The following is a 24,357-nucleotide window of genomic DNA, read 5'->3' on the forward strand; positions in this document are numbered from 1 at the left end:
GCAGGTGTCCTTGGTGGTCATTCGGGCTTAGTCTCCTGAGAATGTACCTCCCACTAGGATGCGGCATTTGGGGGCAGACGCTCAATTTAGGGCAAATATTTCTTTCTGATGTCTGTTTTCAGAAAGAACGAACAGATTGTGTTTCCAAATCTTTATTGTAGAAATCCTGAAGAACTGGCAGATAAGTATGAAGGACAAAGGTAGGGTGTGTGTCAGATTCCCTACCAGATTTTCAGGGGCATTAGACGGGGACTAGAGTGAGCACCCTGGGGCAAAAACACTATTCACGTTACCTGCAATAGACAGAACAACAGCCTGAAAATAAGGCAAACTTAAAGGGCCTGCCTTCCCACAATAGTGGCAGCTCCATTCCCTACAAAGAAAAGCCAGTCTTGTTGCTTTTTTCACCCTGCCCCGCATTCTTTGTGGCTCCGACGAAATGCATTTTTCCCCTTCCATCTCCAGGTGATCCCTTCACCTCTCCCCCTTTCAGCCAGCCAAAGCAGGGGGGGAAGGGGTCTTTCCTCTCCCCCTGGTTCCTCGTCATGGGTAGCCAAACGGGAGAGGAGGGGCAGAGCAGCCCCTTTGCAGTGGAGAATTGGCACTGGGAAGGCCCCTCTCCCCCCCCCCCCGCTCCCAGGGCAAAGGGAAGCCGTATTCAGCTTCATAGCCGAGGCAGAGAAGGGGGAACCTGTTTGGCCAGAATGTGCCTTGCCAAAGGGTTGGAAAGGTCAGGGCTCTACCCCACTGCCTTAAAATTGCAGGTCCCATCCTCCTCGGCCAGCACAGTGATGGTGACCAAAGGGCAGCACCCCTTTCCTGTTGAGGCAATCCAAAAATAAAGACCCCAAGCTGGATATGAGCTGCCAGTCCCCAGCAGCTGTATAGAGAGGCCGACCCCTCCACCGCGGAGATGTATTTGTTTCATTATTTCATGGCTCCCTTTTCTCCCAAACTGCAGCACCTGACAAAAGCCGCCCCGTAAGAACACTCAGCAGAAGAAATAAACTCTTCCTGACCAGTTAAAACAACTCCAGCTCAACTCTCCAAAGCAGCACCTATCAAAGGAGTTCTTTGCCTGCTGATGGGAAGAAAGCTGGGGGAGAGCCCGGCGGGTCTCCTTTGGCAGGGAGCCTGAGCCTCAGGAGTTGTGCCCGAGGCCGTGCTCCCAGCAGACGCCCTATCAAGATCAGCCGGGGAGGAGGCAACAACGATGAGGGGTTAGTAGGTAACAGAATGATTGGACGCTTCCGATTCCATGGTTCTTCCTTATCTACTAGGTGCAGGAACGTCACAGGCCCTGAAGGAAACAGTGGACTTTATCTCTCTGTAAAGTTTTTCACTAGGAAAGGAGAACTAGAAGAACATCAAGGAGTGAAGGAACAACAGTATATATTTTGAATGCATTTAACGGCAGGAGAGGGCCATGGATTGGAAGAGTCGGAAACGTGCAAGAGATGGGGCGAGTGGGCCTCAACCCGGTATATGGCAGCAACTCTTCTGGGGCTGTGCGCAAGCTTTGGGGGATGGCTATATGTAGTCCCTGGACTCGAGGGTGGGGGTGCAAGAAAATAAGAACAAACACAGGTAATCCTCACTTAACGATAATTGGGACCAGGATTTCCATCACTAAGGAATGCGGTTGTAAAGCGCAATGTCGTGTGACTGCCGCTTAGTGACAGCAATCCCAGCAGTCGCTGTTTATGTCGTTAAGCAAGGACCTCACATGACTGCAATTTGCAGCTTCCTGCTGGCTTCCAACAAGCAGTCAGTGGGGAAGCTGGCAGGGGGTTGCACATCCCGGCCACGACAAAGCCCAGGTGGCTCACGTGCAGGGCAGTGGGCAAGCGGGTGCTGTGGCGTGGTGCAAGTGCAGGTGGCACGGGTGGGCGCTGCAGGGGGAGTACAGGCTGGCGTGTGCTATGGAGTATGAGACCCCAGGATCTCATACTCCATAGCATGACTTCTTGGGAGAAAAAGCGGTGGGAGCAGGAATGACTTAAGAGGAGCAACTCGCGACCTTCCCTGCCAGCTGCACCATTGACGTTGCTCGTGGGAAGCCAGCAGGGAAGGTTGCAAATGGCGATCGCGTGACCGTGGGACGCTGCAACCACTGTAAGTGTGAGCCAGTTGCCAAGCCCCCAGTTCACAATCATGTGACTGCAGGGGTGCTGTGACAGCCAGAACTCTGAAGACCAGTCGTAAGTACCGCTCGTTCAGCACCGTTGTAACTTCAAACAGTTCCTGAATGAGTGGTTAAATGAGGACCGCTGGTTAACTGGAACTAAACTGGTTTTGCTCATGATCAGAAATTCTGTTAAAATGGCTTTGGTCTCCCTAGGATTTTCACCCGCAAATAGGAATTGCTTCACCTCTAAGATGCACCTCTATGTTTGATGTGTAAGGTTTTATACACTTTGCTTCAGTGGAAAAAATACATAAACATTTTCTTGGAAATATTTTATAAAAGTGCAGATATGGAACGTAACCACTATAGGAATATAGAATATATATATTCTTTTCGCATATTTAAGCTGCCACCTCTGGCCTCTAGGAGGCCTCCGGATAGAACCGGGAGCACTCTCGGGGGCCGGAGGGAGCTCCCGCTGCCTGAAACTTAAATGATCCGGAGGCTGAACCAGGAGGCAGCCATCCCGTTCACGACACCCCCTTCAAGGGACCCACACGCAGAACTGGAGGGAGATTATGCTGCAGGGGGTTCTTCAGGCATTTAAAGGGAGGCTGCCCACCGCCCTCTGGAGGCCACGCAATTCTCTTCTGATCCTGGGGGATTAATCCTCCTAAGGCGGGTCTCAGCACCTTGGCTTTTCTTCCAGCTTCGGCTGCAGCTGTAACTTTTCCATCAACTCATCCGCTTAGTCCTTGTAGAATGTTACGAGTTTTGTACTTTTGACAGGCAGCAAACCATTCGGCAGGCGCAGTAAGTCGCTGTGGACTCTTGGCAGCGCCCTGATCATTCACAATTCTCCGCTTGGCTCTGACAACGCTTCTGTTGTTTTCATAGCTCCTTTTCTACTCTAAAGAGTCATCGTAATTAAGCACAGATCCACATTCTAGAAAGGGGGAAGCAGAAAGAGTAAGTTTAGGGAACCTTGGGGAGAAAATGGGAAGGACGCTTTATACCAGTATGGCTGAAAAACTGTTTCATGGACTTGGGAGGGGCCCTCGAGGCCCTCGGCCCAGCCCCCTGCTCAGCGCGGGAGTTGAGATTCAGGCATCCCCGGAGAGGAACACGGCCAAAGAAGGGGACCCCCACCCTCCATTGGGTGGCTCTGGTTCCACTGCTGAACCGCTTCTACTGTTCGGGATGGTTTTTTTCCTAGCAGGTAATTAAAATCTGCCTTTCTCTTAACTTCTTAGGCACACTAGACAGGGCAGGTCTGGACCTCCTTTCAGAACAGTGTTTCTCACACTTGGCACCTGTAAGATGTGTGGACTTCGACTCCCAGAATCCTAGAACGCTCGTTCAGGTATTTGAAGACCGTCCCCGGGACCATTTTTCACAAGCCCTTCAATCTTTCACTTTTGATCTCGGTCTCTACTTCCGTCCTTTCTTTAAACAATCATTTTATTAATTTGCTTAAAACCTCCAGATGAAATCAGAGAAAGATATACAAAACTTGTAAATACCATTCAGACATTTCAAACTTGTGCATACGCTGCAAGTGATCGAAACAAAACTATGTATTAAAAGTGATAGCCGATATAGAAAAGGAAATACAATAAAACATCATATATAAAAACAAACTTATTCAGCTAACCAAGATATAAAGGAAAAGAAAACACAAATTATCTTTCTTTCCAGCACGTAAGAATAAGAGTTGCATCTTTATGCAAACTACTACAGCAAAATTAAAAGAAAAAAGAAAAAAAAGATTGAGCCTCCCTCAATAGTACCCTGGTTTTCCCTGTCGCCCTTCTCTGAACCTCTTCCACGTTCTCTGAATCCTTCTTATAATCTTGTGCCCAGAACCGGAATTATTAGTTCATGTGATCTGGGAATTATACTTCCATCAAAGCAGCCTAAAATTATATTTGCCTTTTCTGCAGCCACATCACGGTACTGGCTCACATTTGTTTATTTTATTTATATAGCCACCCATCTCTCAGAAAAGTGACTCTAGGTAGTGCACAATAAAAACAGTTGTAAAACCAAACATTAAAACTACAATTATAAACTCATCAGCAATATTATTAATAGCAAGATAGTACAGAAAAATTGATGTTAAAAACAGAGCAGACATTTCATTAGATCACCATTTCCTTGAGGTCCCCAAGCCTGCTGACACAGCATAATAATGTAACACATAAGCTAATGTAACACACCAAAACATACCTCGTGGTCACCTTATCCATACGTGTTCGCTTCTACTTTCCGGGGGTAACCCAGCAGCTTCTCCAGCCGGTGACCCTGCAGTCAGAAGATGTCAGGCCCGCTGCAGGCAGGAAGAGAGATCAAATGCCCTTAGAAGGATTGCTACAGGACAGGGAGACTATGAGTTTCACGTCCACCCAAGATAAAGGACCAAGAACGATGTTTGAAACCCCAACTTTTAGGAGTGTCAGACATTTTCCTGGATTTCACAGCTGATATCTAAGACTAAGACTAGATATCTAATACTTAAATGAACGGATAAAATAGTCAACATACAAGAAAGAACCCTGCAGTTCAGCAACTAAGCTGGGAATTCCCAAAGTGTTGTGTGGCACTCACGTGCTGCTCGAGGCCCCAGCTCCACTCTTGCTTCTCCTGGAGATGGGAATCTGGTGCTGCTTCTACCCTAAAATACTCAAAACCTCTGGCCTTGGTGCTTCCTTCGTCAGGGAGCTAAAGAAGAGAGAACGATGGGAAGTCCTGTATTCTCTTTTATTATGTATTATGCAAATATTTCTGTATTCTCTTTTATAAAGGGTAGGAAATTATCAAGTAAGTGACTACAACAGTTCAGACAATGAATCCAATTATTATTTTACAAGTGAAAGCCAAACCAACGATAAGAAGGGCACATTATTTGTGAGAAAGAAACCTAAAACTGTTCTAAGAAAGAAAACTCTTAAAGGGTTTTGTTAGTCCTTCAACTGGAATGAGTAACGGGAGGACAATTTTCAAGCATCTTTAAGTGCCTCTTAGTTCACTGCCAGGAGCGAAGTGGGAAGAGCTGCAGATGAAACTGGGGACCCTCCTCGGCCTCTTATTCCTCCAACTTCCAGATCCTTTGGAACAAAATTGAGAAAATACCACTTCCGGTCTTTTAGATGCTCAAAAATCATATTCTAAGAGGGCTCAGTGGTGGTTCTCCTGAAATAGGAGGTGGGGCGGGGGATGACACCGAAGGTGGTTGGATATTTTGATTAATGACTGGGATGAAGGCTGAGGAAGCAAAACTGGGTGGGACACCTAATGCCCCAGACCCTCACCCCCAGCCACATCTCCCAAGGACCCATTAGCTTCACCAAGGACCGAGACCCTCTGCAGCTCCCCTGCCTTCTCTCCCCACTGATTTCTCTTTCCACCTGAGAGCAAGCAGAAGCCTTTCTGAACAGCCATGCTTCCCCACAGCCAATTTCCGACCGCATCCCCGCCCTTTCTCACAAGGCTGGTGGCCTGCAGATCCCAAAGCCTGCATCTGGTCCACTGCAGTCTGGCGAAGACCCCCTGCCCAAAGCCAGCTGTACCTGCCGGGGGTGGTGGTGTCTGTCCTCTTGCCCACCTCCTCCCCTGGCGCGTCAGAGTCAGCCTGCGGTTGGAGGAGCAAGCCAGCCAGGCCTCCACCCTCTGCTCCAGGGCCTTGCCACAGGCCTCCTGCACAGCTGCCATCTTCTCCTGAGGGCTGCTGCTGCGGTCGGGGGAGGGGAGGGGAGGGGGCTCCCGCAGGGCCTCCCTCTCCTCCGGCAGCCCCTTGGCCTCCCCCACCTTGCTGCGCAGCCCTCGCACCTGCAGCGCCGGGCCCTCCTGCACAGCCTCCTTCAGGGCCCGCAGCTGCTCCAGGAGGGGGTCCCCCGGGCAGGGCGGTGTCGCGCCGAAGCTCCTCCCGAGCCCGCAAGCCGGCCAGCAGGGCCTCCTCGGCACGGGCCAGGTAGCGCAGCTCTTCCGCCAGGGCCCCTCCGGCCCCGGCAGCTCCTCGGGGGGGGGCGGCTGGACCTGCGGAGGGCCCCCCCAGCAGCTCCGCCCCCGCCTCTAGGGCGTCGCGCAGCCCCGCTCGCAGGAGCAGGGGCTTGGTTCGCCAGCAGGGCGCAGCCTTCGTGCCGGGGGCGCTTTGGAGGCCCTCCCGCATCTCGGCCAGGGAGCCCCCCGAGGCACCGGCTGCCCTTCGGCCTCGGAGGCGGCCCGCCGGCCTCTCTCCGGCCTCCCAGCTGTGCGCCCGCCGCAGCGGTGCCAGCGCCGTCTCCGGCCGCGCGCCCGACCACGTCCCGCTCCCCCAGGAGCCCCCCAGGTGCCCTGGCCGGACCTTTCCGGCGAGCCCCGCAGCGCCGCCAGCTTCACCGGACACGGAGGTCGCGGCGCCGCTTCCGCTCAGCCCGGTCCCGCCGCGCCGCCCTCGCTCCCGGCCCGGGACGGCTCGCCGCGGCCGCCGGGCTGCCTCGCTCGCGCTCTCGCTCTCGCTGCGCTCCGGGAGAAACTCCCGCGCTCCCTTCCGCGCCGCGGCCGGCTGGGGGGCGGAGCGCGCTGGGGCTGCCGGCGGCGGGCGTACAGAATCATCGCCTGGAGGCTCCCCAGAGCCGGTCGGGGTCCCGCTTCGTCCACGTTAATGTTTTTCAGGAGACGCGTTTCCGATTTCCAGACGACACAAAGTCCCCCAAACAGAATTCAGAGGAATCTGGAGGGATCCGTGCAAAAGGCGGGGAGTTGCTGGCTCCTTTTCTCAGTTCGCAAGCGGCCTTTGGCGTAACTTTCGCTCCAGCGAGAGCCGAAGTCCGCCTTCAGCCTGGAAGAGGATCCCGCCTTCAGGCCTCTCCGCTCCGTCGGGGTCTCGAGAGACTCGGGCTCCTTGTATTGTGAGGGGCTTTTCAAGGAGCGTCTCAGCTACTCAGCCGCTTACGTGAAGGGCTCTTCCTCCCTCGGCCCCTAAAACATCCCGGTGCCTTTTGAGGGCTCTCTTGCGCTGCCTGCCTTCGCGCGGCCCCGGCGTCTCCGGGGCGAGCATCGCCTTCTGCCCCGCCCGGAGCTTCCTGATGCCGCCCTCTGACTCGCGGGACGCTCCGCTTCCCCATCCGCCCGAGCGCTCAACGCGCGTCCCTCCGGCCCCCCGCCGCCCCGCCCCTGCAGGCCCTCCCGGCATTGCAGGCAGGCTCCGCGAGGGGGCGCCCCGCCCCAGCCTCGGGGTGGGGGTCCCCTTCGGGCTCCTTTGCGTTCCCGGAACAAAACGACGGCGGGGCTCCCCATTGAAGGACCCCAGACAGAGCTGCTGGGGCAGCCGCTCGCGCGGGGGGGGGGGAGGAAGGCGGCCAGCCAGGGGCCCCTTCCGGATGCGCGGTAACCTGGCCCAACCGGGGGGGGCATAATGGCGGGGTGCCGATTCCCTGCCTCGGAGCCTCCTCGCCAGGCAGGGAGGGGGGCAGTGGCCCCTCGGTCTTCCCGCCCCTCCACAGAGCAAGCGCCCCCGAGGACACGTGTGCAAGGAGCCCAAACGCGGCAGTGCCGTAGCTGCCTCTTCCGAAAGGCAGCGCCCGGACGCCCCCCACGTCGCCTCCCTCCTCCTGTGGGGGCTTCTCGGCCTTGGCAACTTTTACACGGGTGAGCTTGGCTGTGGCCCCTGAACAGATCCTGCAGGGCGGAAGCGGGGAGCCAGCGGACTGGACGGAGTGAAAGGAAAGTTCGGCGAGCCAGTCGATCGAGCGCAGTTCACACAGCGCCACAGCCAGGCATCCCTGCCATCTGCCCTGCCCGCCAGAAGCGACTCCAGCCTCGCCTTGGAGACCCCAGTCACCATGAAAGAGCTACCGGCACTCCGAAGGCCGGCCGGGCCGAAGTCTCTGGAGGCGGCCACAGAGCGAGCCCCGCAACCAGGCCCTCCTGCAAGAAAGCGGCGGACCTGCCGCGCTTGCGGTAAAGGCACCTGCGCCCCACCCTCAGGGAGTTGCGGGGGGGGGGAGGAGGCGCGGGCCATGCTGAGGGGGGCTGCTGGCCCTGTGTGCCGCCCGGGAGGAGGGAGGCTAGGCCGGGAGGCTGGTGCGGCTGCAGGGGCAGCTGGAGGGGCTGTGGAGGGATGCCCGGAGGCAGGCGGGCACCCTACGGGAAAAGGTGGGGATGCGTGCAAGAGGCGGAAGGGCCTCCCCTCAATGGGGCTCCCGGAGATGCGGGAGGTCCTGTGAAAGGCATCGGGAGGAAGGGGAGACCCTGCTGGAGAACACGCTAGTGTGGCAGGAAGCTCTGCCAGATGATCCCGAGGAGGAGGGGGAGCTGGTTGGGGCCCTGAATGCCCTGAACGGGCCCCTCTGCCAGGCTCAGCCGGGGCCCCCAGAAGGAGCTGAAGGGCCAGTGGGGGGAAGGGGCTGCCCTGACAGAGAGAGCCCAGGCCCTGCAAGAGGAGCGGGGTGCCCTCCGATTTCCCTGGGACGAGGAACCTGGCCCCTCCAGGGGGCCCCGTGTGATGCCAGCGTGGCCGGGATGGACACCCTAAGAGGAGGACGAGGGACCCTGGAGAGGCAGCTGCCCGAGTACCCCAGGAGGAGTTGCTGCTTGCACTGGGAGGGCAAAGGCCTTGCTGAACAAGGCGGGGGGCTTCTGGTCTGATCCGCTGCAGGAGGCAGGCAGTTGCTAGATGTCAGGGAGGCCCCGCAGCTCTCTGGAACTCCCCGCGAATAATAACAGTAATTTATTAAGTTGATATGCCTAAACCGACTCTTGGCGACTCTGGGCGGTTTGCAATTGTTAAAAACCTTTAAAAGCGAGGACCGACACAGCGCAAGGCAAAAGAACAACAACGGTGGCGAAGAAAACAAGCCCGGGGGGGAGGAGAAGGGAGGAAGGGGCGTTGGGCATCCTGCCCAGCGGCCTGGGCGAGCAGCCACATCTTCAGGGCCCTTCGGAACACCCGCGGGGGGGGGAGCCCTTCGAACTTTGGGGGCTGCTCCTGCAGTTTGGCTTCCTGAGGCAAAGCCTCCCTTTTGGGGGTGCAGACTGCCCCTCAGGAGCCTCCTGGAAGGCTTGGCTGCCTCGGAGCTCCCGCCTCATGCCCCTCCCTGGAGCCCGACTGCTTAAATCAGTGTTGTCCAAACTTGGCCCCTTTAAGATGAGTGGATTTCAACTCCCAGAATTCCCCAGCCAGCCATGCTGGCTGGGGAATTCTGGGAGTTGAAGTCCACTCATCTTAAAGGAGCCAAGTTTGGACAACACTGCCTTAAATCAACCCCCCACAGCCAGACTTGGGTTTTGTGAAATCTCCTCCCTCGGCAGGTGAGGCGGAGAGGGAAGCACCACCCACTCTGGGGCTTCTCCTTCCTCTGTTTCATCCGCTTTCTGGCAACGGGGCCTCCGAGGTCAGCTAGCCCGATCTGTGGCGTCCTTTCGCTCCCCCCTTGCTGACTTCCCTCTTTTTAAACACTCCTGCTCGGGGTGCAGTGTGGTGTTTGCACGCCCAGGGGCTGCCTGGCAGTTCACCGTCTCTCTCTGTGCGGGAAGCTCTTTGGCCCTTCAGCGTTCATCTCTGAACGGTCGTGGAAGGTGGGCGTGTGCTGTGTGGGTGCCCTTCCACAAATGCCCGCAGAATCAGAGCCCTAAAGTTGGAGGGACCCTCGAGGTCATCCAACCCACCTCCCCGCGCAGAGCAGGAAAATGGCTGTGCAGCCTTCGCTTGTCCGCACCCAGCAAAGGAACCCCCCCCCCCGCCCACACCCTTCGTCTCCGTGGCCCAGCAGGAGCAGGAGGAGCTGCTCTCCCTGCCAGATCGTTCAGGGAGCAGTAAGAAATGGGGGGAAGGGTCATGGAGGAGAGTAAGCGGATTTCAATCCCTGTAAACAGGGTTAACTTCGTCCATATCTTCCAGATTGATTTGCACTTTGTTCCTGCAGCTACAGGACTTCTCTTTTTATAAAGTTCTCTTCTCTTGGTTACAGAGTTACTTTGTATAATAAAGTAATACAAGTAACAACCCCACCTCCCACAAGAGGAGCTGCGTAAAACGCACTGCAGCAACCCAGAACAGCAGAAAAAGGAAACAGACCACCTACGCAACATCTCCCAACACAATGGATGCCCACGCAACTTTATTTACTTGGTGGGTATTTGGCTAGGCCGGGTGTGAAGCGCAGCACGGCTGCCACGGATTCGTTCGCTAGTTCTGGACAAACCACCGAGCAGAAAACAATACCCCGGTCAAGGAACTACGGGGGAAACCCCCACCCCCCACCCAAAAACTGGCAGGGGAAGCTCCTGCCTGTAAGCAGGCAGCCAACCCCACTCCCCGCTCTTTCGCAGCGCCCCTTTCCCTCAACACCGTCAAGCGCCAGACCCCCGGCAGGAGAGATTCACTTCGAAAACTCACCCAAGGAGACAAATGGACCCCACCGGTTTAAACCGCCCCCAGCATCAACCCTTTTCTGGTATGAAAAGCATGTTTAGCTTGCCAGTGAACGGGCGGGGAGGGGGGCAGGCGGGGCCCCGGGAGGAATTCCGAGCCCGGACGCTCCGTGTCCAAAGGTGGTGGGAGACACGGCAAGAGGCCGCGAGAGTGAGGAGCAGGTCGGACATCACCAAATTACTGTCCCCCTCCGAAGCCCTTCGACGTTACCTGCTGGAGAGGGGAACCAAAACGCAGATCTTCCTCAGGGCCGCCTTCGTACAAGCGCAGCGCACGGGGAATAGGTGGCGGATTCACGGGCAGCTGGATGCCTTCGGGGGACACCATTAACGGCGCGTGAGCAAGAGCAGGAAGGCCAAGAGCAGGAAGGCCGGGAGCAGACGAAGGGGCCCCCCCAGAGGAAGCTGGCCCTGATCCTCCTGCTCACGCGAGGCTCCTTCTCCTTCCACAGAGCCACGTTCCTCCAACGCTGCCAAGAGCAAGCTCTGGACGGGGGCCGTGGGGGCCGTGCTGGGGGTGGTCTTCCTGGCCGTGGGGCTCTCCCTCTACCTGAAGAACAAGAAAGGTGAGTCCTGGGGGGACTGGATATAAAGATATGGGGAGGGGATCCTCCAGGGAAGGCACCTCATCAAGCTTGGTGAGTCGATGCCAAAGACCATCCCCTTGGCCCCCAAATCCCAAGACTGATTGTCCCCCTGAGAAATTGGTTTCGGAACATTTGTGCTTCGAGGGGCTAGAAGGGGATGTCATGCAATATATCGATGGGGAGTGGGACCCCCTAAGTGCTCCACCCATTCACGGTTCTGATTCCATCTTTTTCTCCTTTTAGCAACTCCCATCCAGCAACCTGCAGGTGAGTTTCTTCTATTCCCCCTCCATTAATTAGGAAGTTCTTCTAATTCTCTCTTCTGGAGCCCCCAAAACTTTTTCTAAGATTTTTGGCAGCTTTTACTTACAGGGATCCCAAAATGTGGTGCAATTAAACACAAAAACACCACATAACACTAAAATCTCACCCAGGATGTTTCCTCATTTTGGGAAACTGCAAAAGGAAAGGCAAGGAGGGGGGCCATTCAGGTCATTGGGGGAAGGGGAGGGAGTACCCCAAGTTTTTGGGCTGGCCTTCCTGACCCCCCTCCCCTTAGACATTTCACACAAGTTCTGGCCAGTGACCCCAGGCTCCCTCCTTTCCTGCCCCCACCATCCGAGCACCATCTTCTCTGTTAAGATGAAATAGCTGCAGGGAGGGAGGCCTCCTCTCTTGATTAATCTCCTAATTAAAGCAATTAGAGACAAATTCCATCTTGTCAAGGTCACGCTGGAGCCTCCCTGTGCAGCCCCTCAGCTGAACTCGGACCCCCTTCGAGTCCGGGGAGCTGAGAAGGGGGAGGAATCCCTGGCCCTTCTCAGCCTTTTCCTCCCTGAAAGGGGCAGATTCTCCCTCCATCTGGTCCCTGCCCATCAACCACCCCCCTGCAGTGTGGGCCTGCCTGGGGGGGCTGAAAGGGAGGGGGAGGGGAAGCCCACCCTGTGTTTCCTGCAGACTCTCCAAAAAGAATTTATTCACACCGAAGGTTTTACTCTATATTCTAATTTTCTTTCTTGTCTCTTTTTCACAGCACTCATGAGTTAATCCTGCTATCCCTTCCTGAATCAGATGCAAAATAGCTGATGAATTTCAATACCTGATGAATTTCTGCCTTTTTTGCAACGCTTCACGGAGAAGGTTCACGGTGGTGGATTGGCGAGAGGAGGAGAATCGCAGCCTGGACCTTCTCCTGCCGAGACCCACCAGCTTCCTTTCAGGGCTTCTCTTTCTTTTGAGGAGGGGGAAATGGGGAGGGGTGGAGATCATCTAGTCTGCCCCCAGGAACTCTTGGCCCACCAGTCACTCCAGACTGCCCCAGTCTCTCCTTCTCAGCAGAGACCCCCATTCAGAGCAATGGCTGCAACCCACCCTCCTGGCAGCCACTTCACCTCAAATCCATCTGGCGCTTAGCCAAGCCTGGAGGCCACCAGATCCAGAGAGATCCAGATGCTCCACATGTACCAGCCACTCTAGGATCCCCATTTCCTGAGAAGTGATCTCAGGGATAAACTGCTCACTGCCCAGCAGAGCCCCAACCTCTTTTCCCTTCCTTGAATCCACCCTCATTTCTCCATCTCATCTCTCCCAGATTTGAATGTGCAAGACGTTCATCTTCTTGCTGTTCTCCTCTGGATCAATTCCCCTGGCTTTTATTTGCTATAAAAAAATAAATTTAGACTGTAGGAAAACCCTGGAATGATGTGAGTTGGTGCTGTCCGAATAGTCTGGTCTTAGCTCTGCATTTTCTCCAGGTCAGATGCTGTTAAATCAGTTCCCTCCATCGCTGAATTTCTGATCCTCAGCAGAAGGGGAGATGTTTGCTCCCCTCCAAGGGGGATGTTGAGGATCTCCGATTCCCCCCCCAGATCAGAGGCTTCTCCCAAACTCAGGGGAGGGGGGATCTGAGGGTTGCAGCCCCAGGGGCTCTGTGGAGAAGGGTCCTGTCCTTGGATGGACCTCTCGATGGAGGGAAGGAGAAGAGGAGGGTCCAGGGGCCATTCTGTCAGTCGGGGGGGGTCAGGAGGGGAGCCCCTGACGGCTTGGGGTTGGGACTGGGCTTTGGGTGGGATCTGGACAGAGGGGCCAGCAGGCAGAGGGGCCAATCTGAGAAGGATCTCAAACTGTTCAGGTTGGTAAAACCTCAAAGTGTTTTTGAAGCGCTGCAAATATGGCTGGAAATGTTGTGTCATTCTGGGGATGTCCGTGTGGTGTTTTTTAAATGTGTTTGTGTGTGATCAGTTGTTGTGTGGGGTCCCAGGAAGTATTGACAATGGGTCTGTGTCTTGTTTCTGAAGGCTCGGGGTAAAAAAATGCTTCAAGGTCCCCACTGCATTGTATATTTCATTTCATTTCATTTCATTTCATTTCATTTCATTTCATTTCATTTCATTTCATTTCATTAAAAGACTCAAATTACTGACATTTTGTGTGAGTTTGGTGGGGCAGAAGGAGAAGCTTCATTGTCAGGGGCTGTTCTCATGAACGCAAAGAGTCCGATTGTGCCAGATTGGGGGACCTTGAGGGAAAAGGGCGCTGTGAAAGAGGAAATGGAGCAGCTTCCTCCAGGATGGGAGGTGGTCTGACCCTGCACAGACCCCTCGTTTCCAGCAGGTTCTCTGGTCCAGGCTGGAAGTGGGGCAGAATAGGAAGCCTTGGGGTCGGCTGATGGAGATGGGAGCTGTAGTCCTGGGGAAGGGGGTAGTGCAGGGCTGCCCAGCTGGGGAGGCACCAAGGATGTCAGAGGGATGGGCGAGGGAGGTGGCTGCCCTGGAGCTGCGCCAGCCTGGAGGGAGGAACAGCCGGAGGAGCTGCCCTGCCTGCCCGCTGGCCCCTCGAGGGAAGGGGCGCCAGGGCAAGACCTGCCATGGCGAGCAGGGCCCGCGGCCAAGGAAACCTCCCGGGCAGATGGGCTCGGAGGCTCCCAAGGGCGCTGCCTTGTGTCCCCCCCCCCCAAGAGCAGAGCTGTGGCCCGGGGTCCCGCCAGGGGTCTCCACCTGCCATCTGATGGAGCAGCTCTGGCGAAGGGCTGCCTGCCCAGCGTGCCTCCAGCCACCCTCCCGGCTTCATGGGAGCGCTTTCTAGTCCCGGCTGGGCCCCCTGCACCCCAGGAGCCCCGCTCCTCTCCTCCTCAGCAGCAGGCCTCCCGAGTTCAGCCTCCCTTTTCCAGGGCTTGAAAGGGTCAGTGGCTGGCCATGCCCAGCTCCCAACCTTGGGCACCTTCCCCCAGGAAAGAGCTCTCCGGGGAAAGGCTGGGCCCACCAGGGGAGGGGAGCCAGGCGGGCCTGCCGGGGAGGGTCTGGGAGCTGTGCCTGGGAGGGGCATCTTCCCCTGAAAAGTCCCTTCGACAGCCAAGGCAGGAGGGACAACACTGATGCGCAGCTTGGAGTCCTGAATTGCGTGGCCCCTTCCAAGTCCAGAGTTCCACCTTGTGCCCTGGAAACGGAGACCCTTCCCCAAGAGGAGAAGCTTGTGAGTGCCATCGCCACATGTTTTCCATTGGGGAAAGGAACCAGGAAAACCTCAAGGATTCAGGAGATGACTGGATTCCAGTAGAAGGGAAAATATGTAGCTCAGGGGTGAACTGTGGGGGTGCCTGGTGCTCTCTGAGTTGGCGGTTTTCTTGCAGACGTTTCGTTACCCAATTAGGGAACATCATCAGTGCGAGGGAGGGTGGGGTTGGCTCCCTGTTTATAGACAGGAGCTTCCCCTGCCAGTTTTTTGGTGGGGGGTGGGGGTTTCCCCCGGTAGTTCCTTGATTGGGGCATTGTTTTCTGCTCGGTGGTTCATCCAGAACTAGTGAAAGAATCCATGGTAGCCATACTGAGCTTCACACCCGGCCTAGCCAATACCCCACCAAGGACTCCACAACTGGATTTGTTGAGGCATTTAATGGGAGGGGAGGCCACCTCATGGACCTAGGAGAGAGCGTGAGAAGACAAGGCGGGGACAGTGGCAGCTGGCCTCAACCCCGCCCCAAATCTCTGGGTCCTCTGAGTTTTTGGGGGGTTGTGCATGGCCCCCAGGCTGTGGGTGGGGGAGTGAAAGAAAAGGAGCACAACGATTGTGGTCCTGGACAAAGAACAGCAGTGCTGGAGTCGCCCATCTGAGCCAGTTTGCATCATGATCAGATATTCTCAGTTAAGATCCCTTTGGTCTTAATTAATTTTGTGACTGAAGAGTATGGAATGATATTACGCAGTTTGTTTCAGTAGTAAATGATTCATTTGTTCTTTGGACTAATATAATTTAATAGCATGGTACAGTTTGAACGTATTCTTTCAATTCAAAAGTATAAAAAAGCCATTTTCCCACAAATATTTGGTAAACATAGCAAAGCTTATAGAAAGTAGAATACGGATAGGCTTCTTTTCCTGGATTCAGTATATTTTGGCTGCAGCCCATATCGGCCTCTGGAAGGGGGTCCTGAGCCCCGGCAGAAGAGGCAACGCTCTCGGGGGTCAGAGGGAGTTCCCTCTGCCTAAAGGACTCCATTAAGTCCCTTGCATTTTTGGATTAAGATACCCCTTCCCGCAACCCACTGAGCACCGGGACCGGGATAGCTCCTGGTCACGTAACAGGCAAACTCCCCAACCCTGTTCCTTGGGGGGGGGTTGAACCCCATAGACAAGATCGGGCTGCCTCGGTCCAACAGGGCCTAAACACAAAGAGGAAAGCGGGCAGTGCAGCCTCCAGGTGGTCAGGGATGGCTTAGGGGGCCTCAGAGCCTCTCAGCGTGAGGAAAAAGTCTTTGAAGACACCAGACCCCAAAACCAAACCCATAGCCGGTCTCCAGTTTGGCCACTGCTGTGCACTCTGCAAAAATGGCTTCAGGCCAGCCCATGACCCCCAACCAGTCGAATCTGGACACAAAGGACCCAGAAAGGCCACTTAGTTGTCACTTTTAATTAAAATAATGTCAATTATCTCAAAGACAGTGATAATTAAATACATGGCTGGAAAGTAATGGCACCCACTTTATTTAGTTAATTAGTTATTTATCATATTTATATAGCTGCCCATCTTATATAAGAGCAACTCTGGGCAGCATACAATTATAAAGAATAAATACATAAAAACAGTTACAAGTAAAAATAACTATAAAAGCGTACAAAACAGGAGGGGGTAATATTAATAAGGGAGCCATTGCAAAATCTCCCCGGTCCCCTGGGACCCCAGGCCTGATCACATAGCCAGGTTTAGTTAACATAGATCACATAGCCATATTTGGTTAGTTATAAGGCTAAATCAGTCCAGTCAAATTCAGAATTTCTCCTGGCCCTAATCAAACTTTGAAGAACAGACTTTGTGATAACAGAGAAAGGCAACATTTGGCCTTGCTGCCTGCAAAAGGCATTTCCCACGTGTATTTACAAGGCCTCTTGCCAGCATGGCTCCTTCTGCGAGAGGGGAGCTCTTCCTTCGAAGCTCTTTCCACTCTCTGTACATTTATACGGTTTCTCTCCAGTGTGGATCCTTCAACGAAATGAGGAAGCTCTGACGCCTTCCACGCTTGTGGCATCCTTGTCGGTTGTCTCTACTCCCAGTTCCAGGCAGTGGACACGATTCCAATTTACCTTTCAAGTATTTTTCCACATAAGAGGCCATTCTCTTCTTCATCCCGGAGATCCAGTTCTATGAAGAGGAACTCCTGGCATTCAATAAATGTCTCCTAATTTTATTTTACTGTACTTCATTGTGGTCCCCACTGATTTCTAAATGTTTCTTTCTTCAGTTCATTATTAACTAGTTGTGATGCCAGCACACTTAACTTGGGATAGAAAGAAAGAAACATTGCCTCAGACAAAAGCAACCGTTTTTTTCCTTCTTGTTTTCTGCGAATGAAGATTGTAATGAGAAATGAAGGAGAAAAACAATTGAATTGTAGCAAGAACTTTGATTTAAGGAGGAACTTAAGGAAGGAAGAAAATATTGAATTATCAGAAGTGATTAATTTCTGTCTTCACGTCTGCTCAGGTGTGATTGTTGACAATTAAAAATAATTCTTTGTAGTTGTTCTTATGAAGTCTTAAGACAGTATTTTGCAAGGTTGTTTTCTTGCAGACGTTTCATTACCCAGCTAGGTGACATCTTCAGTGCTAGAAGGGAGTGGGGTTTGCTCTCTGTTTATATACAGTGGCTTGCCCTGCCACTGTTGGTGGGGGAGAGGTAGACAGTCAGCATTCATAACTCAGAAGTCCATTTTCTAGTTCAGACCAGGAAGGCAGGGATGAAACCAAGTAAATCTAGTCTATGGATTCTCACCTGAGTGGATCCTTGCGTGGGAAGCAAGCTGACTGGTCCACCTGAAGCTCTTCCCACACTCTGTGCATTTATATGGTTTCTCCCCTGTGTGAAAACTTCTGTGGGAAGTGAGGGACCTGTTTTCACAGAAGCTCCTTCCACATTCCAGGCATTTATAGGGCTTCTCCCCTGTGTGGACCCTTTTGTGAGAAGTGAGGTGACTGCTCCTGCTGAAGCTCTTCCCACACTCCGTACATTTATATGGTTTCTCCCCAGTGTGGAATTTTTTATGCGAAGTAAGGTGACCGCTCCACCTGAAGTTCCTTCCACACTCCATGCACGTATACGGTTTCTCCCATGTGGAAACTTTTGTGAGATACAAGGGACCCATTTTCACAGAAGCTCTTCCCACACTCCAGGCATTTATAAGGCTTCTCCCCTGTGTGGACCCTTTTGTGAGAAGTGAGGTGACTGCTCCTGCTGAAGCTCTTCCCACACTCTGTACATTTGTATGGTTTCTCCCCGGTGTGGAGCCTTTTATGGGACATGAGGTGACTGCTCCACCTGAAGCTCTTCCCACACTCTATGCATGTATACGGTTTCTCCCTTGTGTGGAAATTTTTGTGAGAGAAGGGAACCATTTTCTCGGAAGCTCTTCCCACACTCCAGGCATTTATAGGGTTTTTCCCCTGTGTGGATCCTCTGATGGGAAGCAAGGTCAGCATTTTTCCTAAAGCTCTTCCTGCACTCCAGGCATTTGTATGGCTTCTCCCCTGCACGGATCCTTTGATGGGAAACAAGCAACCCATTTTCAAGGAAGCTCTTTCTATATTCCAGGCATTTGTAAGGGCTCTCTCTCATGCTGATTTCCCACGCTGAAAGAACTAAAGTCTGATTGTATTTTTTTTCATCTTCCCTGCACTGATCTTCTTCGCCTTTACTGTGCGTTCTGTTATTCTTATTTAACTCTAAATTGTCTTTGAATACTTTCCCTAAAGACTTTGTCTTGCTTTTTCCTTTGGTTACTTGTAGGGCCACTCCATCTTGAATTTGGTCTTGCTGAGAAGCTAAAGATTTTTTACTCCCACCCTTTGATCGGCTTCTCGTGTGATTTTTTGGTTTCATTTGCTCTGCAAACATCTCTTCTTCGTCAAGAAGAAGAAGAGAGTCAAATGGTTTCTTTGAATTGTTCTCCTGTCCAAGAGCACCTTCAGAGAAAAAGAAAGAAGTGAGTGTTTAAGTTAAGAGAAGGAAATAAAACATCAAAATAGGGGATGTGATTGTGAGTTTCCTGCTGAAATTCTGCCAAAGACTGCAGTTCTTGAAATGTTGTTCTGTTGACCAACATAAAATAATAATAAACCTGATTGAAGGCTTACCAAATTTGGATTTCTCATGCAGGTTATTACCAAGTTCATATGTATAAAGTTGCATGGTATAGAAATGGAGAGTTATATTTTATGAGGAGTAGAAACACTGAAAAAAATCCATATTTCTTAAGCAAAACAGCACACTGTAATACGGATATGATTTGTTCTCAATTAATTAATTCGCCTTACGTCTTTCAAAACTCAGCAAGAATGTGGGTGACAATAGCGAGCAGTCAGAGAAGAAACACTTTCAAAACGTATTCTAGGGGTCCCCAGGGGGACAACTGAGCAAAGAGGCAGCCAATTCCTTTGGAGAGAAAAAGCCCTCCAGAGTTGATCAGAATCACAGGTTTGCACTTGGCCCAGGCTGACAATTACAGATTACAGAGGGAAAGCACCAAAGAAAGAGGAGGAGGGTGAGATTAGAGCTGGTCTGAGAAAACGCCGATGCTTTGTAAGGCAAAAAGGCCACATCCAGCCCAGGGGTCAGGATGGTGCAGACGGGAGCCGTCATCCCCTGCAGCCAAAGGATTGGCCCGTCGGTGGCTGTGCTGAAGGGAACCCCCTTGGCTTACGGCTTAGGGAGGCCGGCCCCCCTCGGCTGTCAGACGAGAAAGAGCCAGTGACACAGCTAAGCAGGTTGCTCCCAACTTCCTTCCATCCTCGAGCAAAAAATCAGATCTTCTCCATCTTCCAGTCAGAAGACAAGGCCCAGTCTGAGATTTTTTATGAGAAACAACTTGTTACATCTGCCCTCAGAGTGCCTTCTCCAAGTCTCTCACCTAGAGAGGCCACATCCCTACAGTTTTCCAGCATTGCTTCTCCGTGGAGGGTTTTTTGGTCAGCATTCAGCTGAGCCCACTCCTCCTCGGAGAAAAACACAGCCACCTCCTCGAAGGACACGAGGCTCTGGAAAAGGAAAAAAAAGGTTTCCCCCTTAGCAGACTGGAAGAGTTTCAAGTTCTCTCTCTTGGTGCACAAATCCCCAAAGCAGAGATTTGCATTTGATTAAATCTTCTGCAGGAACTAATATTTTACGCGAGGAAATTATCAGAGCTCATCGTTATCTTTGTCCAGCAGAGACATTGGGAGGAAATCTTATCAATTTTACTGATTCCGCAAGAATTCCAGAGCAGTTTAGTGAAAGCTACCACAGTATTGTCCTGGATCAACTGGCAGACGCCCCCTTTAAGTGGCTCCGATTCCTCCTGAAAGTTGCAGGGTCCTTTCTGACTATTTACCCAATGGCCTGAGATGTTTCCTTCCTAAAAACGTCAGGGAGCTCCTCCAGGGCTTTGCGGGGGGTGCCATCGATGGGCAGGTGTCACGCAGCCCCATTTCTGCTTCTTGGTGGGTTCCCCGGGGAGCCTCGGGCTGGATGAGAGCTACGAAAGGGAAGGCAGGGAGGAAATCTGCTCGGCTGGCACTGGAATCAGATTGTTAGGAATACCATGAGACTCCTAACGGGTTTAATTAAAAGCCTTTGGGGCACAGTTCTTACTTAAGAGACTTCTCCATCTGCCCGCTTCCATTCAATTTTTTTACTGACTAGTAAAAATCCTCTTATTCTGTTTACCACACAACCTGCCTAACTCTATTTTACCTCATTTTTTAAATCCGATGTGCTTTCCTTTCTTTGCACTGGTTTGTTTACTAATTTGATCATTTAACTCGTTTTGATTCGTGTGCCACAACACAAATGCGTTTCGAAAGATGAAATCAACACTTTCTGTGAATACTGTAAAGAAACAGCAGCTCCTTCTTTTAACTGCTCTTCGGGATGGGCTACTTCCTCCCTCCCCCTTCAACAACTGCTTTTTAAATTAGCTACAGTAAATGCTTGGTGTCGGCAGGTGAAAACACATAGCTGGCCATGGCTGATCTCAGAAACTACGTGGGGCCAGTCCTGGGATGAAGGCGGTCTGAAAATCTTTCCAGGTCTTTGGCCTGGAATCGAAATCAAACGACACCCCCCAGAGCAATGAGAGACCACGCCCAGAATGCCAAAAAAGCTGCGGGTGCATTTGTCAGGTGTTAAGCTCAGCTCAAGGCCAAACTTTCCTAATTATCTCTCACTCTAGATCCTTCACATCACTCTCTCTGCAGAGGCCCTCAGTCCCTCACGCTACCTTCACAAGAGCCTTGAGAGGCAGACTAACCTGAGCCAGATTGATCCAAACTGCTCCACTCCACACTGTTTAGGAACAGCAATGTGATACACTGAACCCCAGAACAAAACGGGAGGCCTGCAAATGTTCCTCTGCATCTTCTCTGATGCTACTCCTACCTGGTCCGGAATTTCTTCCCCTCTTTCAGCTCCACCAGAAAAGGGAGATGAACCTAGGAAAAATAAGGACATCATCTTAGTCCCTGTAAGAGAAACAGAGTGATGGAAGCAGAGTTTTACAAACACAATTAATAAAACAGGCCAAAGGTGTTATATAAAAGAGGACCCAGAGAAGGAGAGATTGCTGTTTGCTCGCTCGGAAAGGCTCCTGCTACCTCCTGAGGTGTCCAGACTTGGGTCTTCCTGGGGGATCCCCCTGAAAAGCAGCTCCTGGGAGGCATCTGACGGACCTCTCCTTCCTTCGGGATGCTTGGGGATGGTCTCCTGGAAGAGTCGCTGCCCCTGATGTACCAGAGAAGGAGTGGGGGAGAAATAAGCTCCTGATATGAATCAATGAGGATGGAAGGGGGCTGTGGAACAGTGCCCCAAATACTTGCTCTGGGAGGAGCAACGGAGCCCCTTCTTGGGAGTGAAGCATCTCCCGGGACAAAGGAGGAATCTGTTGGAATCCAAGCAAACTCTGGTCTGCTCCGGGCTCCGGGGACACCCTTCTCTCACCTGAAGCCCTTCCTGGCTCTCGTCTGCCTGGCTCAGTAGGCAGCCTTCGGCCAGGGCCAGGGCCTGCACGCTGCTCTCTGCGCCACACTCCCGTACCCAGCATGCCAGCTCCACAGGCAGGATAGCCAAGAGTTGCTCCAGGACCACCAAATCCAGCATCTGAGCTTTCGTGTGTCTTTCTGGCTGGAGCCACCGACGGCAACGGTGGTATAGGTGGCTGCACATCGCTCGGGGGGCCCTGGCCTCTTGGTAATGGGTGCTCCTGAACAGCCTACGCTGGACCTCTGAACTGATGGTCTCCTCCTCCAGGGCCTTCTGCCCAGTTCCTGCCCAGGTTTCCATACATCTCCCTTGTGCAGCTGGGCACGGTTCCTCCATTTTCTGCCTGTTCTCCAGCACAGCTCCAAATGAGGCCAAGGGATCTCCCAGATCTTCATAGGACCTGACCTGCATGTAGACTCCAGATGCTCCCAGTTTACAAATCTGAGGAGGAAAAAAAAAAAGAGACTTCCAAAACCACAGAGTGATGGTTCAAACGCTGTTAACAGCTTCCAAGAAAAGGTCAGAATACAGAGACTTTTCTGAGCCAGAACATGCTTGACAAGAGGGAGCAGACAAAGGCTGGTGTTTGGCAGGACCTCCAGGGTGAACTGTCAAGGACGCTCAATACTGAATAATGATATTTATGAGGACTTGGGCTTCTTTCTCCCACAACCAACACAATTCTCTGTAAAAGAATAGAACGGTGTTTCTCAACCTTGGCAACTTTAAGACATGTGGAGTTCAACTCGGCAATTCTGGGAGTCGAAGTCCACATGTCCTGAAGTTGCCAAGGTTGAGAAACACTGGAATAGACCCCAGTTCACAGTCTCGAACGGAGACAGGGTTCGCAAAACAGGTTAACTGACCGCAACGGCTGAGTCCTCAAAAAGTGCGACGCCCTGATCATGGCTTAGCGTGGTGTCCTGGTTCACACCTCCTCCAAGGACACCAGCCCAGGAACAGCCGACTCCGTGCTAGCCAAATGCAGCAAATTGTGCGAATGCAACCACACGATCCCAGCTGCGTGTCCGTTCCTGCAAAAGTTTCTTAGTTGTTTGCTTGAGTTTTGCGATGCAAACGCCCCCCACCCCATCTGAGACTTTTTCCAGGAATTGGGGGGGAAGGAGGGCTCCCCCAGATCCCTCCCTCCTGGCGACCCTGGACTTTATACGGCTTGTCTGGAACTTCTTCCTCCCCCCTGCCTGGCGCTTGCATGGAAAGGCGTGGCTGGGGAACATGGGACCCTGGACTCCCCCCCTCCCAGGACTCATAAGACTGACCCTGGATGAGCATCTTGCAAGACCCCCGTCCATTCCCAACAGAAGCCTCCCACGAGAAGAGCCCCCCCGCTTCACCCCGACGGAGTCCCGTCCGCAAGACGTTCCTGCAGCCTCTTTGCCTCCTGCGGAGATCAAGGGGTTACAACGAGCGAGTGCGGAGTCCTAGAGAGGCCAGGCGTTCGGCAACGTCACTCGCTTGCCCTCTTCGGACCAATCCCAGGCGCGCTGGGCAAACGGCAGCGCACATGCTCAGTCCCCCTCCGAGGCTGCCGGTCCCGCCATCTTTGCAAAGGGCGCAACCGCGGGGGAGGGAGGGAAGCGGCGCGTTCTCCATGGGCGGCCGGGGATGATGGGAGTGGGAGTGGGGAGTCGAGGCACGGAGGGGCTCTGTCCCAAAGGGCCTCTTTCCACTGAGCTGAGGTGGGAAAAGAGGGAGGCTGAGGCCCTCGGTGCGAGGAAAAAGGATCCCGAAGAGAAAGGGAGGGAAACCCTGAGGGAGAAACATCCACAGCAGGCAGTCCGAAGCCAGTTTTACCTCAGAAGTTGCGCCCTGTTACGCGCGGAAGAGGCTCCCGTCGACTGAGCCGCAAACCAGGAGTTGTTGGCAAAGGAGAAGTAACAAAAGGAGAGGCGGCCCCGAGCCAGGGTCATGCGAATGTTAACCAAGGAACCGAAGAATCCCCTCACCGAAATGCCCCTCAGGGCTGAAAGCGAGGGCCGGGGCTGCACGGGCCTCCTAGTCGTTGGGATGAGGGCCTCGGTATCTTGGCTTGCAAGGCCGTCTCTAGATTAGGATCCTCGCTGGCCCGGAAGAGCGAATGGGCCTGGGGAAGAGCCTGGCGGCTTCCCCGTGCTTGTGGCCGCCTGGCAAAAGCATGCCCCCTCCGACTGGCATCTGCCATGCCCTTGGAGCGGATGTGGCATGGCATGGCATGGCTGGGCTGACTCCCTCCTCTCCTCTGAAAATTGTCGTGTGGAAACCTCAACTGATCAAAGCCGCAATGGACAGCGGAGACCGGAGGGCCACTTGACACCTGGCAGATGGGAGGTTGAGACTGAAAGCTCCATGGGCCTGTCTCGCCCGTGAATAACTGGGGACCCATTTCCACAAGGGGTCCTTCCATATGCCAGCATTTACACTCTGGTGTTCATGTTTATGGGAAGAAAGGATACTGCGTTGGGGGATTCCCACCTCTCAAGTTTCTATTTGGTTTCTCTCCTGCGTGGATAATTTTAGGGAAAGTAAGGTTAGATTTGGTAGACAGAGTGCCTGAAGAACTATGGATGGAGGTCCGTAACATTGTACAGGAGGCAGCAACTAAAACCATCTCAAAGAAAAAGAAATGCAAGAAAGCTGTCTGATGAGGCTTTACAAATAGCTGTGGAAAGAAGGAACGTGAAAAGCAAGGGTGAAAGGGAAAGATATAAGCAACTGAATGCAGATTTCCAG

The 24,357-nt window shown here is 53.2% G+C and overlaps 2 protein-coding genes and 1 long non-coding RNA gene across 7 annotated transcripts; 1 reads left to right on the forward strand and 2 right to left on the reverse strand.

The window, feature by feature from the left end:
- Positions 1–2,432: 2,432 nt before the first annotated feature.
- On the reverse strand, positions 2,433–7,189 carry LOC112543075 (uncharacterized). Of its 2 annotated transcripts, none has more exons than XR_015798045.1 (3): positions 5,698–7,189; positions 4,736–4,849; positions 2,433–4,457 (listed from the first exon to the last, which is right to left on the reverse strand). It is a non-coding gene; the product is annotated as an uncharacterized LOC112543075 (long non-coding RNA). The 2 variants fall into 2 exon arrangements; XR_015798044.1 differs by having other exon boundaries at positions 2,439–4,457; positions 6,471–7,178.
- A 79-nt stretch (positions 7,190–7,268) lies between these two features.
- LOC107326709 (uncharacterized) lies at positions 7,269–13,514 on the forward strand. 2 transcript variants are annotated; one of them, XM_088151477.1, is made up of 6 exons: positions 7,269–8,068; positions 10,078–10,238; positions 10,439–10,563; positions 10,993–11,106; positions 11,371–11,394; positions 12,161–13,514. In XM_088151477.1, the coding sequence occupies exons 2-6, from the start codon at positions 10,210–10,212 to the stop codon at positions 12,172–12,174; spliced, it is 306 nt and encodes a 101-aa protein (XP_088007603.1). In that variant the 5' UTR covers positions 7,269–8,068; positions 10,078–10,209; the 3' UTR covers positions 12,175–13,514. The 2 variants fall into 2 exon arrangements, 1 of the variants encoding a protein (XP_088007603.1); XR_015798040.1 differs by lacking the exon at positions 7,269–8,068 and adding an exon at positions 9,364–9,501.
- A 2,503-nt stretch (positions 13,515–16,017) lies between these two features.
- LOC103051947 (zinc finger and SCAN domain-containing protein 29-like) lies at positions 16,018–23,036 on the reverse strand. 3 transcript variants are annotated; one of them, XM_088151461.1, is made up of 6 exons: positions 22,983–23,036; positions 22,494–22,661; positions 21,586–22,068; positions 21,243–21,369; positions 20,900–21,080; positions 16,018–18,578 (listed from the first exon to the last, which is right to left on the reverse strand). In XM_088151461.1, the coding sequence occupies exons 3-6, from the start codon at positions 22,036–22,038 to the stop codon at positions 18,539–18,541; spliced, it is 801 nt and encodes a 266-aa protein (XP_088007587.1). In that variant the 5' UTR covers positions 22,039–22,068; positions 22,494–22,661; positions 22,983–23,036; the 3' UTR covers positions 16,018–18,538. The 3 variants fall into 3 exon arrangements, with proteins under 3 accessions (XP_088007587.1, XP_088007586.1, XP_088007585.1); XM_088151460.1 differs by having other exon boundaries at positions 22,908–23,025; XM_088151459.1 differs by lacking the exon at positions 22,494–22,661 and having other exon boundaries at positions 22,908–23,031.
- Positions 23,037–24,357: the final 1,321 nt, after the last annotated feature.

Source organism: Python bivittatus, unplaced genomic scaffold (assembly GCF_059951505.1).
Source record: "Python bivittatus isolate LINGU-HERP-01145 unplaced genomic scaffold, Pbiv_v1 ctg000650_np1212, whole genome shotgun sequence".
Taxonomy (NCBI): Eukaryota; Metazoa; Chordata; class Lepidosauria; order Squamata; family Pythonidae; genus Python; species Python bivittatus.

What these genes read in the sequence shown, in the direction of transcription:
- LOC107326709 (XM_088151477.1), top strand. Translation starts at nt 10,210, where the DNA reads ATGGATGCCCACGCAACTTTATTTACTTG. An exon ending in CACGCAACTTTATTTACTTG is followed by an intron (nt 10,239 to 10,438) that starts GTGGGTATTTGG and finishes GCTCTTTCGCAG; the next exon opens with CGCCCCTTTCCCTCAACACC. An exon ending in CCAGCATCAACCCTTTTCTG is followed by an intron (nt 10,564 to 10,992) that starts GTATGAAAAGCA and finishes CTCCTTCCACAG; the next exon opens with AGCCACGTTCCTCCAACGCT.
- LOC103051947 (XM_088151459.1), bottom strand. Translation starts at nt 22,940, where the DNA reads ATGGACGGGGGTCTTGCAAGATGCTCATCCAGG. An exon ending in TTGCAAGATGCTCATCCAGG is followed by an intron (nt 22,069 to 22,907) that starts GTCAGTCTTATG and finishes TTTCCTCCTCAG; the next exon opens with ATTTGTAAACTGGGAGCATC. An exon ending in AAGTCTGGACACCTCAGGAG is followed by an intron (nt 21,081 to 21,242) that starts GTAGCAGGAGCC and finishes TATTTTTCCTAG; the next exon opens with GTTCATCTCCCTTTTCTGGT.